The sequence below is a fragment of the Mustela putorius genome, unplaced genomic scaffold (assembly GCF_011764305.1).
Source record: "Mustela putorius furo isolate JIRA1106 unplaced genomic scaffold, ASM1176430v1.1 tig00000785_pilon_pilon_pilon, whole genome shotgun sequence".
Classification (NCBI taxonomy): Eukaryota; Metazoa; Chordata; class Mammalia; order Carnivora; family Mustelidae; genus Mustela; species Mustela putorius.
Window position 1 is genome coordinate 3,548,195 of NW_025421480.1, and position 14,820 is coordinate 3,563,014.

Genomic DNA, 14,820 nt, shown 5'->3' on the forward strand with positions numbered 1-14,820 from the left:
ACAGGGACATACACACCCCAAACCACCCCCTTGGTGCTATCACTACAGACTGGCTTCTTTTACTTTCTGGAATGTTCCCCACCTTCTCCACGACCTGACCTGTGCAGAGTGCTCTTCTCTCTCCACCCACCTCTTCTCTTTTCACATGGGTCACTTCTGCCCATCCCCCACTGTCAGGACACCTAGCCTTGCCTTAGGACAAGCGCTCCCCATCCTCAAATCTTTGGTTATATCCCGTCATCAAATGCGTAACTCTTGTTTCCATGGTGGTTTTACATTTTTCTCTGGGATTCTTCATCCCAGTGGGACTCAGCCGGAAGACTGAATGCTATGAGAGCAGGGACTGTGTCTGTCTCCGCTTGTCATTTTGCCCTCAGAGTCTAGCGCAGTGCCTGCCACGTGGGCGCCCAGCAGCCATTTGCTTTCTGGGTGTGAATGAATGAGAACCTACCCTTTTGAACCTCACGAGGCAGCAAGCTGGTTTGCTTCTAGTGTCTCCTAGCCTGCCTTTCTGCCTTTCCCTCTTTCTCCAGGCAATTTCAGCTTCTCTCCAAGGCGCAACTTCCTAATCTCCTATGCTTCTATCAAAAATTACCCATTCTGAGTCCCTTTCTAGGGTTTGATGGATAAGAGGGACTAATTAGGGGAAACAGGTTTGTCCTGCTCAGGAAAGAGAGTCACTCCCACCCAGATAGCACTTGCATTTTAGTACCAGTCCTGTGGGGGTTTGAGTACTGAGGCGGTTGGTGGAAGATATCTGACTTGAAGGTTAGTAAAAAGAGTGGCCCCTCAAACGACTCCATGTTGGCAATGCTCGGGTTTTATGCCTGTCTCCTCCCTTTGAGCTTGTCCCTGCTCCCAGATCACCCTGTCCCTGGAGCAGCCCTCTCTGACCGGAGCACCCACTGTCACCCTTGAAACTGGCCTCCTTCCTGAGGTGCTTTTCTCCCCTCTGTCACCCAGGGACCTCTGGGCTGCTTCCTCCTTTTCTGCCTTGGGGACTCTGGGATGCCATAAACACCTGGCATGGACAGCACGCCGTGACAGACAGATGCTGCCACTCAGGAACTTCTCTCTCTGCGCACGTGGAAACAGGTCACACATGCTGCGAGCATACCTGGTCTTCCGCTGACCTGAGCCCTCCCCCCACACTCCCTTTCTCACCCAGGCCTGAGTCTTGCTCCTTCTGGCTTCTCTTCTCTTTTCAGTGTCTTCTTTCCTAGGAGCTCTTTCCCTATAATCTACAAGCCTGCCTAAGTCCCCGCATCCTCCAACCCAGAGGAGAGTAAAGAAACTTTTTCAAGGCCCCCTCTTCTCATTTCCACTTTTTCCTTTCCCTGTGCGAGGTGAGCACTCCCTGTCTCTACTTCCTCAATTACCGCTTCATTTATCAGTCTGTAACATGGCTTTGTGGTTATAAGAGCAATGCATGTTTACTCTAGAACATTTGAGAAATAAAAAATATACAAACAAGAAATCCATGCTCCCAGAAGATAAAAAGAATTTATCCATGCTCCCAGAATCCAGAGGTCACTGTTATTAATATTGTATTTTGGTATTTTTGCTTCTATATTTGGTATATTTTGGTATATTTGGTATATTTGCTTCTAGAATTCACTATTTGTGATTAGGTGGAAGTGGGATACTGTTGTGTAACTAACAGTTTTGCATCCTGCTTTATTTTCTTACACATACAAGTTCAATGTTGTGAATTGACTCCCATGGGTGCGATTATCAAGTCCCACCTCCTTGATAAATCTTTCTCTTACAATCCTTCCCCTGGGTGGTGACACAGCCCCTCCCCCTCTCTTCCTCCTCCTACCTGTTACTTCCTTAACCCTTGCACTTAACACTGAATTAGGTAGGCTCCATGGTGACCTCCAACCGAGTGGGGAGTGTGCCCCAGGCCACTGAATCCACAAGGTCGTAGTAGAGCCCTCTGGAAACCTTGAGGTGAGAACTGGCAAAGAGAGGACACGAAAAACGCGGGACCCAGACCCTGCTAGAAGGAGCATACTGTCTGCGGAGAGGAGGAGGCCTGCTTGCACCAACCCACGGCAACGTGACCGTTGGTGGTGGCAAAGTTCCACTGGAAGCAGCTCTGAAAAGCTTCCAAACCCTGAAGCTGGGCCAGGCTGGTCCCCGTGGTTTCTGGAAGGGAGGCTCATGAGCATGTCTCTGATCGCTTTCCCGGTGCCTTGCTAGGAGGGGCCCAGCACTAGGACCTTAGGAACAATTCACTGAATTGATTGGAATTTACATATTGGAATAAACATCCCTGTAGAACTGAGTCCTAACCACCCAGGCCTCCACAGTCAGTCTGTGTGAACTGCCCCCCCCCCCCCAGCCAGGGGCCCAAGACTTTCTCAGCCAGAGCCCAGCAGGCAGGGACCCCTCTCGCCTCCGCACTTCCTCCCCGAGAATGTGGTTTCTCTGAGCAAATGGAATTGCCTAAGTGCCCGCATTACTGCCAGTCTCCCCAGGGTTCCCATAATGTGCTATGGAGGCCTCAAGCAACAACGCCATCAAGCACTTCATCATCCTCCTGGTTAGGTCTCTAGAGATGGTTTATTATCTTCTTAAACCTTCATTATTTGCAAGCAGTAATCAAGGCTTCAGGCTGGGTCCCCCACATCACACACCCTGTTAGGGAAATTAAATGACTTCTCTTCTTTCCTTGGGGGGGCATCTTGCCCCCTCTCCGGGGGCTCTTCTGACCCTTTATTTGATTTTTGGGGGGTGGGCATTTTCTAGCAATCTGTAAGATAGTTCTTCAACAAGTTTCTCTGGTGGTGAGTCCTTCCCATCTTTTAAGCTTAAATTCTGTCACTCATGTATTTGCTGTCCAAGAGCCCTCCCTTGAGCATCTCCAATGTTAGGCCCTTTGTTGAGTCCTGGGGACATGGAGGTGAAGAAAACAGAGTCGCAGAGGAGAAAAATGAGACAACAGAGAGCGCGGGTGCGGGTCTTGCTTGCGGGTCGGGCTAGAGGTTGTCCTCGCTAAAATGCGAAGTCATCCAATCCTCACAACAATATTGTTTGGTTGTATCCTCATTTTCGAGCTGAGAAAACCAAGGCACAGAAAAGTTAATTAAGGTGGCCAAGGTCACACAGTTAGAAAAAGTAAGAATGAGGCTGCCAGCCCAGGCAGCTTGGCCCCTGCCTTTGTGGTCTTGGCCACTCTGGTATGTCGTGTGATAAAGTTGCATGAGACTGAAGTCCTAGGAGGCAGGTACAGTGAGTAATATGCACTGAGACTGCTTGCGAGAGTCTGGGCATCTCCTCTGGGACAGTGACTGTGCACTAAACTTCTTCCTCAGCGAAGTGCTGTGGTGCCCGCAGATCCTGATTTCTTCCTGGAGGTGAAAAACACTCACTCTCCCAGTTCGTCTGTCCTTAGGGAGGTTAACACAACCCTGGACTATTCGTTTGTAACCCCTTGTGGGGAATTAGCTGAGCATCAGATGGAGACTCTTCTTCAATGGGAGAAGGGCTCAGCCTTGAGAAGAAGAGCAGGGGAATGAGGGTGAGAAAGGATCCTTCTGGAACACGAGGCACACACCTTTCAGGTGGCGGCAGGATGAGAGAGCTGCAGCTGTTCGGGGCAGGGTGGGCTCTGAACCACTACAAAGGAGATACCCAATGTAGTCCCACACAAGGAAGTGGAAAGGGAGGTAGTTGGAAGGTTCTAGAAGTGAACTTCTCTACTTCCTACTTGTCTAACCATAGATTAGATGTCCCATCTGGTACTTTTGTCACACCCACTGAGTAGGGAGACAAAGATCCCACAGAAGAAAAAAACAAGGGCCACCGTATCAAAAACATTTTTAAAAAATATATATATATATTTTTAAAAGGAACAAATCTCCCTTGACCCCACAAAACTCCTCCAACCCCCGTGTCCCTTTGGCAAAGGCTGCCCTCTTCTCCTCATCCCAGTTGCTCTTCCCAGGCTCCATCATCTCCACTCTGTGGAATCTGCTCGTGCCAAGGTCCCTCACCCCCTCCATGTTACAACATCCAGTGGTCATCTCTCAGTTCCCAGTTCCCTGAACCAATAGGTCGGCAGCACTGGAGTAGGTGACCCCCTTTGCTTTCATGAAACACTTTTCCTGCTTGGCCTCTGGCATCCACTTTTTCTGGGCTCTCTTCCCAGCCCTCTGGCCAGTTCTCCTTCTCCCTTGCTGGTTTCTTCTCAGTTTCTCCACCACCAAGCACTGGAGTGCCCCCATGGCTCCCTCCCAGAGGTCTTCCCCGTCTTTGTGCACTTCTCTGTCTTGCTCCCATCCTCTGGCCTTCAACGACCTCTCCAGGGAGCTATTGTCTCCTCAACACCTCTACTGGGTGTCTAATAAGCATCTCAAACTTCACATGTCCCACAGACAAACTCATGATCTTCCCTCTGAAACCTGCCCCCCTCAGACTTCATCATCTCCATAAATGACAATTCCATCCTTCCAGTTGTTTCGGTCAGATCCTGTATCTACCCTTGACTCCTCTTTCCTCTAATGTCAGGTCTAATCTGCAGTCAAATCTCGTCGGCTCTACTTTGTACATACATTCCGATTTGGATCACTCTTCCACCGCCACTACCCTGACCTGTACCCACGCCACCAAGAGCACGCACCTGTACAACTGGAATAACCTCGTGGCAGCTCATCCTGCTCCCACTCTGCTCCCCAGTCTCCTCACTTCCTTTCACCTCACTTCAGATGAGCCTTTAAAAATGTATGTCAAGTATATCCCCTCAGTTTAAATTCCTCCAAGGGCTTCCCGCCTCTTCCAAAGAAAAATATAAAGTCCTAAATACGGGCTACAAGGCCCAACGTGACCTGAGATTTCTCTACCTCTCTGCCTCATCTCTCCTCCTCCCTCCCCTCCTACCACATGGCTTCCTTGCTGTTCCTTCTCTTGGACCACACCTACTCCTGCCTCGAAAGTTCTCCTGAGAGGTAACCACGTGGCTTTCTGCTTCAATCATCTGTTGCTACAAACCAGATCACTCCAAACCTTAATGTCTTAAAACAACGCCAATATACATTTTCTCACGAATCTTCACTCTGGGCGGGCTCTGCAGAGATAGTGCACCCCTGCTTTCCCAGAAAACTGAGCGAGCCCATCCGCATGCTGAGAGTGGATGCGGGCTCTCCCAGGGGACCTCAGCTGAAGCTCTGTCCCAGATGCCCGCGCGTAGTCTTTCTTTCCATGTGGCTGCCTCACTTTATCAAAGAAAGTTACTGGGTTCTCAGAGGGAGCATCTCCGGAGGACCAAGCAAAGCTTCTGGCCTCTTACAAGTTAGTATGAGAAGCCATAAGGTGTCACTCACACTGCTGTCCCAGTCCTACTCAGATTCAAGAGGAGGGAACACAGATGGAGGAGAGTCACCATCATGTGGAAAGATGAATAGACATGAGATACTGGTGTGGCCATACTGTTTTTCTCACCTTTTCCTGATAAACTTATGTAGAATGAGCTCACCAGGGAATACCCTCTCTCTCTTTACCTTGCTTTAAGCTTATTTCTAAAACTCCTTACCACATTTAAATGCTCCATAAAAACTTGTTAAGTGAATGACTAAATCATCACCACAACAAAAAAAGATGGCGAGGAATATTTATCAAGAACTTTCTATGTGACAGAGACTAAAAGAAGTATTTACACATAGTATCTCATTAAGTTCTCCCAGCAACTCTGGGAAGTATTTGTGTTCCTATTCTATGGACAAGAGAAGTTCACACAGCTGGGAAGAGGTGAAGCTGAGGTACAAAGCTGGGCTTTAGCTACCACACGATGCATTTAACTGTTTCCACCTTGGTCTTGGAGAACAGCGGGTGTGTCATGGCCAAGATCACAGTTGCCGTGTGTCTAGCTGTGGCTGCTAGAGGAGAATGTCACGGGCATTCCCTCAGAGGTCCTAAGGGCAAGGAGTGGCTATGCTATGCCATTTACTTCTTCCCACTCCCCACTTTCTTTCCAGTCTGGGTGGCTGTCCGTGCCATCTCTGTGGAAACGCCCCAGGAGATTGTTCGGGCTGCCCGGGGAAAGAGCGTTACCCTTCCATGCACCTACCGCACTCCTGTCTCCAAACGAAATGGATTTATCCAATGGGACAAACTTCTAAGGACTCACTCGGTAAGGATCCTTAAAAAGTTGAGGGTATCGTGGAAATAAATCTTACCTGACCATGACCTCTTAGAGGACAAGCACTACAAGTCTTTCAATAAATGCTAGAATAGACATTAGCAGCCAGGGGCGCCTGGGTGGCTCAGTCGTTAAGCATCTGGCTTTGGCTCAGGTCATGGTTTCAGGGTCCTGGGACTGAGCCCAGGCATTAGGCTCCCTACTCAGTGGGGAGCCTGCTTCTCCCTCTCCCACTCCCCCTGCTCTTGTTCCCTCTCTTGCTGTCTCTCTCTCTGTCAAACAAATAAACAAAATCTTTAAAAAACAGAAACAAACATAAACATTAGCACCCAAGCTGGACTGGGTGAGCAGAGAGCAGTGAGTGTTAGACTCAGCAAGGGGCCTAAAATGCCACCTTTATTTTGGAAAAGTGACCTTCCCCAAATATCCTTCTGCTGGTCAGTCTCGAGTTACCTAAATTGTATCATTTGAGACAGTCATTCCTTTCGGTTAGCATAGAGCTCTCCTCGAGGCCAGATTTTATTTTCTAGCGTTTGGGGGTGTTTAAAAATTTCCTGTTTAGGTCCTTTTGGGGAATACAGAAGACTTTTTTTTTCTTTTAATTTGAAATGGGTAATACAGTCTCATGGTTCCAAAATGAAAACATCATCAAAAGCAAACATTGGGAAGTTTCATTCCCATCTTTCCTCTATTTACTCTGATCCTTCTACTGCTCTCCATTTCCACCAACTCCCCCATCCCCCCCATACACTACCCACCTGCAGGCAAGGCTGGTTTTCACCGGTACTGGTTGTTTGGGACCAGTCTCTATTCTGATTGGTTGTTAGATCTGCTGCAATTATTACGTATTTTGAATATAACTCTTGGCTAAGAGAACCAATTTATTTTTCTGTGTATCCTTTCATCGATTCTTTACGCAAATTCAAGAAAATGTTAATGTGTTTTGTGTGTATGTGTGTGTGTTTCTATTTCCCCCTTTTTTACACAAAAGATAGCATATTCTAGGCACTGTTTTGCCCTCTTCACTTAACACAGCTGCTGAAGAGCTTTCTGTACCAGTTAGTAGAGAGCTCCCTCCTTCTTTCAGAGCTTTGTAGGAGTCCGTGGTGAGGAGACACTGTTAATATTTAACCAGCCCCATAATGAGAGGCTCTTGGTATTCCCAGTCTTCCAATGACCAGGAATAACCATTTACATATGTCATTTTGTGTGTGGACAGGTATAACACTAGAATTGACCCCAGAAAGGGTCAATGCTCTTATAATTTCACAGAGACTACAAAACTCCCTCCATAGGGAAGTGTTACGAGCTCCCCTGAGCAGAGCCTGAATTCTCATTTGTGTGCAAGAGTGTGTCTAAGTAACACACGCATCCGACTAACGATTAAGCAATAATACTTACACACAGTGAAAGTAGGTCTACCCCATTCTCTGAACTCCCAGTCTCCTCTTCCCCTCACCAAAGGGAACCACTTTTACGAGCTCTGGGGTGGCCTTCAATGCATGCTGTATGCATACATAAACATACATATGTGTGTACCTACACATACATGAATAGGCATGTTTACATAGACCACACACATACTGTTCTGCACTTGGCTTTTCTTCTCATAATACAGGTCATGAAGCTCTTTCCATATGTCAGTACATTTATATATCTCTCATTTTTTTACCCTTGATCTCAGCCAAAAGGCCTAGAAGCAACCTGTCTCATTTTTTAAACACTTACATGAAGCATTCCATTTTATGAATGTCCTGTATGTACCAATGATGGACATTTGGTTTGTTCCCTGGATTTTGCTGCTACGAATAATCCTGCAATAATGATCTCGATGTGAGGGTCTATGGGCATGTATAGCACACACAGATAGCATAAGCGTGTATTTGAAGTAGATGCGTGTAGGGTAAGTTATTAAACATAGAACTTCTGAGTCACAGGGTATGTGAATTTAAAGTTTTGATAAACGAGATCAACTTGCTCTCGTGAGAGGTCATGCCAATCTGCACGTTCACCAACAATATGAGGGCACCTACTTGTCCAACACTCAGTACTCTGAAACTGTTTGATCTTTGCCATTTTATTTTGGTAAGTGAAAAAAGTCTCTCATTTTTAAAATCACATTCGCATTTCTCTAATGATAAGAAATGGAACATCTATGCTTACGTTGGAGTGAGCTCTACATTTATCTTATTTATTTTCTGGGGTGTGAGGAGGAAGAACACATTCAAAATTTACTCTCCAACGGACAGCTGGCATCAGCAGGTAAAACTACCAGAGTTTCTCCATAGATCATATATTCACGAGGCATTATTTGCTTACCAGTGAGAAAGGCTCTGGTGTGTTCTCTGTAACAATATCCACTTCACAGTGTAAGCAAGAGCTAGTATTGTGCTCCACTTACAATTCCAGGAGGAAAGGCACCACCTGTCCAAAAAAATTTCAGATCCTAAAGTCAGGTACAATAACACAGACAAACTTTTGATAACAGTATTTGTCTACTTTTCCACACAGAAGGAGACTGACTTCTCCACCCAGAAATTAGGTTCTTTTGTTCTCCTTCCTTTGTTAAACCATTAGAACAATGTTTCATCATTTGCTTAATATTACATATACAAAAAGGGAAAGTTAAAAAAAAAATCACAAGGATATCTCGCCTGTTTCCACCACACAGCAATTTAGGTTTAAGTGTCAGAACACTACAGCTGTCGAAAAATAGGAAAATAGAGACTTTGGCTACAAAACTGAAAATTAAATGAGGTAGATAAATTAGAGCTTTCACACCCCTGACTTGCCTGTTTCAACTTCCTAACCTTCACAAAATACTCAAGAACAATCTTCATGATTACTTGACATAAGCTGCACCAAGGATGTCTTTGTACAAATTAGTGTGTGAACCTAGGGGTGCCTGGTCTGCTGAGGGTCCAACTCTTGGTTTTGGCTCAGGTCATCATCTCAGGGTCATGAGATTGAGGGAGCCACTAGTCGGGCTCCACACCCAGGGTGGGGGGTGGGGTTGGCGTTGGGGGGCAGTCTGCTTGAGATTCTCTCTCCCTCTGTCCCTCCCCCTCACTGGTGTGCCATCTCTCTCTCTCTGTCTCAAATAAATAAATCTTTCAAAAAATTAGTATGTGAACCTATAAGAAACATGCCCTTCCATGAGTCTTTTCAAGAATAAAAACCCAGTTGGGGAGGGTATGCGCTAAGGTGAGTGCTGTGAATTGTGTGAACCTGGCGATTCACAGACCTGTACCCCTTAGGATAAAAATATATTATATGCTTATAAAAAATTAAAAAATAAAAAAAATTTTAAAAATTTAAAAAAGAATAAAAACCCAGCTCTTCCATTGAGTAGGCCTTGGTGAGCTAACTTAAGTCACCCAAGTGTTCCCACTCCAGTCCCTTCCCGTCCTGGTGGTTTGGGAAGGAGGCACCTGGAAAGCAGGGGGAGTATGCTGGCACTCTTGGGGCTCCAGTTGAATGGTTTTTAAATAGGCAGCACCACACACTGAGGGCATCCTACTTAAGGTACCATGGTTGAAGGAATTTTGTAATTCTACAAACTTAGGTTTTTTTTCCCCCTGTTTTTTAAACATACATCCAGAAAAAAAGAAAGGACGGGTTTCAGGGTTGGTGGGGGTCATACAAAACAGGTCCCGAAACAGATGCCAGATCTTGTTCCTGCACCTGCACACAGTCATCGGGGAAGTATATGTTACCCCTGCTCCCCCGTTAAGCTAACAGTTATCTTTCTCATGGTGGTTCAGTAAGTTCCACAGTGAGGTCTACTTTTAAAAGGCAAACATGGGGGTACCTCCTGGGTGGCTTAGTCAGTTAAGCGCCAGACAATCTATTCATCTATCCTATCTTATCTATTAATTTATTTTATGATGTGATGTTAGTCACCATACAGTACATCATTAGTTTTTGAGTAGTGTTCCCTTATTCATTGTGTATAACACCCAGTGCTTAACACCCATCACCCTGTGACCCCATTCCCCCTGCCCCCTCCCTTCTGTAACCCTCAGTTTGTTTCCCACAGTCCAGAGGCTCACATGGTTTGTCTCCCTCTCTGATTTCTTCCCATTCAGTTTTCCCTCCCTTCCCCTGTGGTGCTCTGTGCTATTCCTGATGTTTCACATCTGAGTGAAACCATAGGATAATTGTCTTTCTCTGCTTGACTGATTTTACTCAGCATAATCCCTCCAGTTCCAATCATGTTGATGCAAATGGTGGGTGTTCATCCTTTCTGATGGCTGAGTAATATTCCATTGTGTATATGAACCACATCTTCTTTATCCATTCATCTGTTGAAAGGCATCTCGGCTCCGTCATAGTTTGGCTGTTGTGGCCATTGCTGCTATGAACATTGGGGTACAGATGGCCCTTCTTTTCACTACATCCTTATCTTTGGGGTAAATACCCAGTAGTACAACTACTGGGTTATAGGGTAGCTCTATTTTTAACTTCTTGGGGACCCTCCACACTGTTTTCCAAAGTGGCTGCACCAACTTGCATTCCCACCAGCAGTGTAAGAGGATGCCCCTTCTCCACTATCTCCAACACCTGTCATTTCCTGCCTTGTCAATTTCGGCCGATCCGGCTGGTGGGAGGCGGCCTCTCAATGTCAGCAACACCTCTTGGTCTTGGCTCCAGTATTGATCACAGGGTCTTGAGTGCAGGCACATTGGGGTCCATGCTGGGTGTGCAGCTACTTAATAAAATTTTTTTAAATGCAAATGTGCCTGCCAGAGGTAAGCATTAGGTCCCTGGAATACCCAGAGTGAAAGCCTTTACCTTTTTCCCTGACAGGAAAGAAGGGGTGACCCGGGACACCCAAGGCCTGGAGTAGCAGGACCCATGGGAAAAGAGAGTAAATCCGACCTGATCCTCCCTCTGTTGCCCCATCCGAGGACTGATGGGCCATGGGCACAGGTCCTTTCTACTTCCAGAATCTCAGGGTAAAACCCAGAGAGGGAAGCTGCTGCCCTCAGCCCGAAGAAGCTGAAGGAGGTCTCTTTCACCATCACATGTATTCAGCCAACTAGAGACGGTCTCAACAGACACTTCTCTGAGTGCTCAGATAAACACTAAAGTTCTTCTCTTGAGTGAAGGATCCCTCACTTCCAAAAGGAGTGGAGGCAATCCCCTTGAGAGTAAGCAAGGGAGCAGGGAAAGGGATTAAATCTGTGTCCTCACGGAGATTATTGTGACAGGTCCAGGCAAGGGGGTGGCAGTGGGAGATCCAGGGAGGAAGCCTTGGGATAGCTGTGATTAGGAGAACAGTTGGGGCACGAAGGGTCCAGGCAGAGCCAGCCCGGCAGAAAAGAGCTGAGCTGGGAAAGATCCAGATTCACAGACTGGCCCACAGCTCAAGACACTTCCTCCTCTCCCGCCCCAACGCTCCTCCCCTTCAGGAGAGCTAGTTACCTGCCCCTCCCAGGGCGGCTGCAGTTCCTGCCCTACACCAGAGAACCTGCTCTCCATTAACCAACTCGTGTTTCCTGGCACAGGCTGTGTTGGTCCAGAAACAAGGGCACCTTGTCTTGATTTGCCCAGAGGGCCTGTGCAGCCCTGCCACCATGTCTCCACACCCCCTCTCTACCCATGCATGCTCTGCCTTCCGCCTCTACCAATCCCCTGCCTTCACCAGCAACTTCTCTTTTGCTAATTCAATGTACTCATTCAGGCTTCATCTTGTTTCATCTCTCGTTAGCGCTTCCCACTATCGACCACTGGAATCTTCCTCCCTTGGCTTTTTGGGCGGTCACATCGGCTTTTTGGGCAGTCACATCTTGGGTTTTCTTCTGCTCTGACTTCTCCCCAACCTTTCAAAATGAAGTAACCTGGGGACTTGGCATACGGCACTCATTTACCTGGGATGGCTTTCTCTAGCCCACGGCTCAGTTAACATCTAAGTCCCTGCCTCCCCAACCATCATCCCCGGGCGCACTCAGCTGCCCCGGCCAGCTCCTACCGAACTCGACAGCTGTGCCATCGACACTTCAGGCACATCACGTAGAAAACAGAATGCATCATTTTTTTCTTATAACATTCTCTTTCTAGGTGTTTCTTCTCTTGGAAATGAATTCACCAAACACCCGAATATTCAGGCCAAAGACCCTCCCCCTTGAGATCTGCAACTCCCTGACTCCCAGTTCCATTGGTCTACCCTGTTCACACTCCCCCAGATTCACTTCACCCTTCCCGTCTGCATTGCCACAGCCTGATCTGAAGACCCACAATTTTTCGTTTGAATTGCTGAACTCATTTCTTAACTGCCTTTCCTTCTCCTCCTAATTCATTTCCCACCCTGTGTTGAGAGTTAACTTCCTAAAAGACATGGCTCTCTAGTGCTTTCAGGATAAGATGTCACTGATTCAGTCCCATATACACGATGCCTGCAGTCTGGTAATCCAGAATCGCCAGGGTCCAGGCTCTAAAGCCAGAATGCTTGGTTCGAATCCCTCCCCGGCACTGGGTTAACCACTTGGGAGAGGTACTTAACCTCTTGCCTTGGTTTCCTCATGTAAAATGGGTAAAATCGTGATATTTCCTTCATGGGGGTAAAATCATAATATCTCCTTCATGGGGATGTTGCAAGGATTAAACAAGATAATACATACAGAGTGCTTGGAATAGTAGCCAGCACATAGCACACACTCAATAAACAGCAGCTACCATCTTTGCTGCTACCTTCCTGTGCTCATCTCCACCTACCCTTCCCTCATATACTCTCTTCCATTCATAATGAACACACTGGGGTAGACCCATAGCTTCCCACTCCGAGGTCTTTTTTCACTGTTCTCCCTTTGCCTAGAATGCCAAACACATCCATCTGTCCTCCAGCGTGCACCGCCCCAACCCCCTAGCCCTTTGCCTGGCCAGTTTGTCCTTCAGGATCCGAGGCACTATCTCCTGGGAACTCTTCCAGAAAGCCTTCCCAAACTATCTAGTTTAGATGTAATGCCTCTCTTCTTAGGTCCCACAGTTACTCAAAGGCTGTCATAACATTTATTCTTTGAGGGCAGAAATCACGACCTCCTCATCTTGGAACATCACGGTCAGTAGCAATGATGTCTTGCACTTACTTTCTGCCGTGGTAGGCAGTGCCCTCACTGTTTCGTATATATACTTTAACCCTCACAAAAATCATATAAAATAGGTGTTATTGTTTTGATCTCCATTTTGTAGAAAAGGAAACAGAGTCACCTTTTGCTCGAGGTCCTCTAACTAGGAAGTGGCAGGACTGGGATTTGTACTGAGGTAGTTTGGCTAGGAAGGAGTGATCTTAGCCACACTAAGATCGCACATGATTGCACAATGAGTGAATAAATTGATCCCAAAGGCAAGAGTCAAGTAAATAAAGTGGGCTTGGAAGCCAACGGTGCCTGCCAACGCAATATGGTGGTGCATAATAGATGCTCATGAAATACTTCGTTGTCTGAACAAGTGAGAAGAGTTTGAAATCAAAAACAATTTGAAATCTCTTAGGTAAGAGAAAAGCCAGAGGTTACTAAGGGTCAAAGTGCGGGGAGCTGAGAAAAAGCCCTTTTATCCCCATGTGCTTCTGTGATATGAATTGCCTACCTGTCCTGGCCTTTCAATATTTTCATTAAAAGTACAGATATATTATAAGAGGAATCCACAAATGGGCACTATGTGTTAAAGCTGTTTGTTCTGAGGGGTCGACGAGTTAGCCCTCTGGGCCTGGCAACCTGTGGACAGGGTTACTCAGCACAGGCTGCAAGCACCATGCCAAGACTTGGGGTAAGACCAAGTGATGTTTCTCCTCCCTCCCAGGAAAGTGTGCTCATCTGGGAATTTTCGAGGAAAGGCTACATCTACGGTGACCGCTATATGAACCGCGCCAACATCTCGAGCGGAGCCGAACACTCGGACGCCTCCCTCACCATCAGCCAGCTTACCATGGATGACAACGGCACGTATGAGTGCTCGGTCTCCCTGATCGAAGACCTGGCGGGAACCTCTAGGTCACGTGTCAGGCTCTTGGTCCTGGGTGAGTGTCTCCGTCTCCTTCCTGGGGTGGCAGGGAGGCGGGGCAGGAAGAGGTGCTGGGAGAAGTTGTGCCTTCGTGGTAAGGGCAAGCCAGAGACAGCCCTACCTGACCAGGAGCTCAGGCATCCCCTCACGCCATCTGCCTGCCAGGGGCTGCTCCTCCCTTTGTAATGGAAGACTATTCTGAGTTGCCCGCCCATGGCAGGCAGTTTCCAGGGCAGTGGAGTAGGCCTCTTTGGAGTGGCCCTGGGGCTCCTCCCCATATCTCAGCTCCCTTCCTTTTCATGGCAAACTTATTAGGGAGAAGAAAAAGGGAAATCATAGATCCTAAATAAGGACTCTCACTGTGCCTTCCTTTGGTGCCGAGAGCCAGATCGAGACTTCCCCATAATAAATTCAGCTAATCAGTAGATACCCTTCCCACTAGCATCTCTCCACCCTGGGCCCCAACCACATACCACTGATGAGGCTCCACGTCTTTGAAATGTGTCCCAAGATGACATTCTTCCCATACAGATAACTGATTATGAGAGCTCATAGTTTCGGAAGAATCTGAACATCATCTACTTTAGTATCTTCATTTTACAGATGAGGCCCAGAGAAAGCAGGCCCTGGACTCAGAGTCAGTCACTGGACATATATTGGCAAATGACTCTTCTAGG

General features: G+C 47.2%; 2 protein-coding genes across 3 annotated transcripts in view; one reads left to right on the forward strand and one right to left on the reverse strand.

Moving 5' to 3' along the window:
* The window catches only part of STYXL2 (serine/threonine/tyrosine interacting like 2), a 73,027-nt gene that overhangs the window by 48,456 nt on the left and 9,751 nt on the right, over positions 1–14,820 (reverse strand). For both annotated transcript variants that reach the window (XM_004756728.3, XM_004756729.3), the window contains exon 2: positions 8,462–8,566. The gene's annotated coding sequence lies outside the window, so the exon portion shown is untranslated. The remainder of the gene's footprint in view (positions 1–8,461; positions 8,567–14,820) is intronic.
* The window catches only part of GPA33 (glycoprotein A33), a 44,874-nt gene that overhangs the window by 6,510 nt on the left and 23,544 nt on the right, over positions 1–14,820 (forward strand). Inside the window, exons 2-3 of the mRNA XM_004756726.3 lie at positions 5,979–6,133; positions 13,943–14,159. Coding sequence (XP_004756783.1) covers positions 5,979–6,133; positions 13,943–14,159 — 372 coding nt within the window. The remainder of the gene's footprint in view (positions 1–5,978; positions 6,134–13,942; positions 14,160–14,820) is intronic.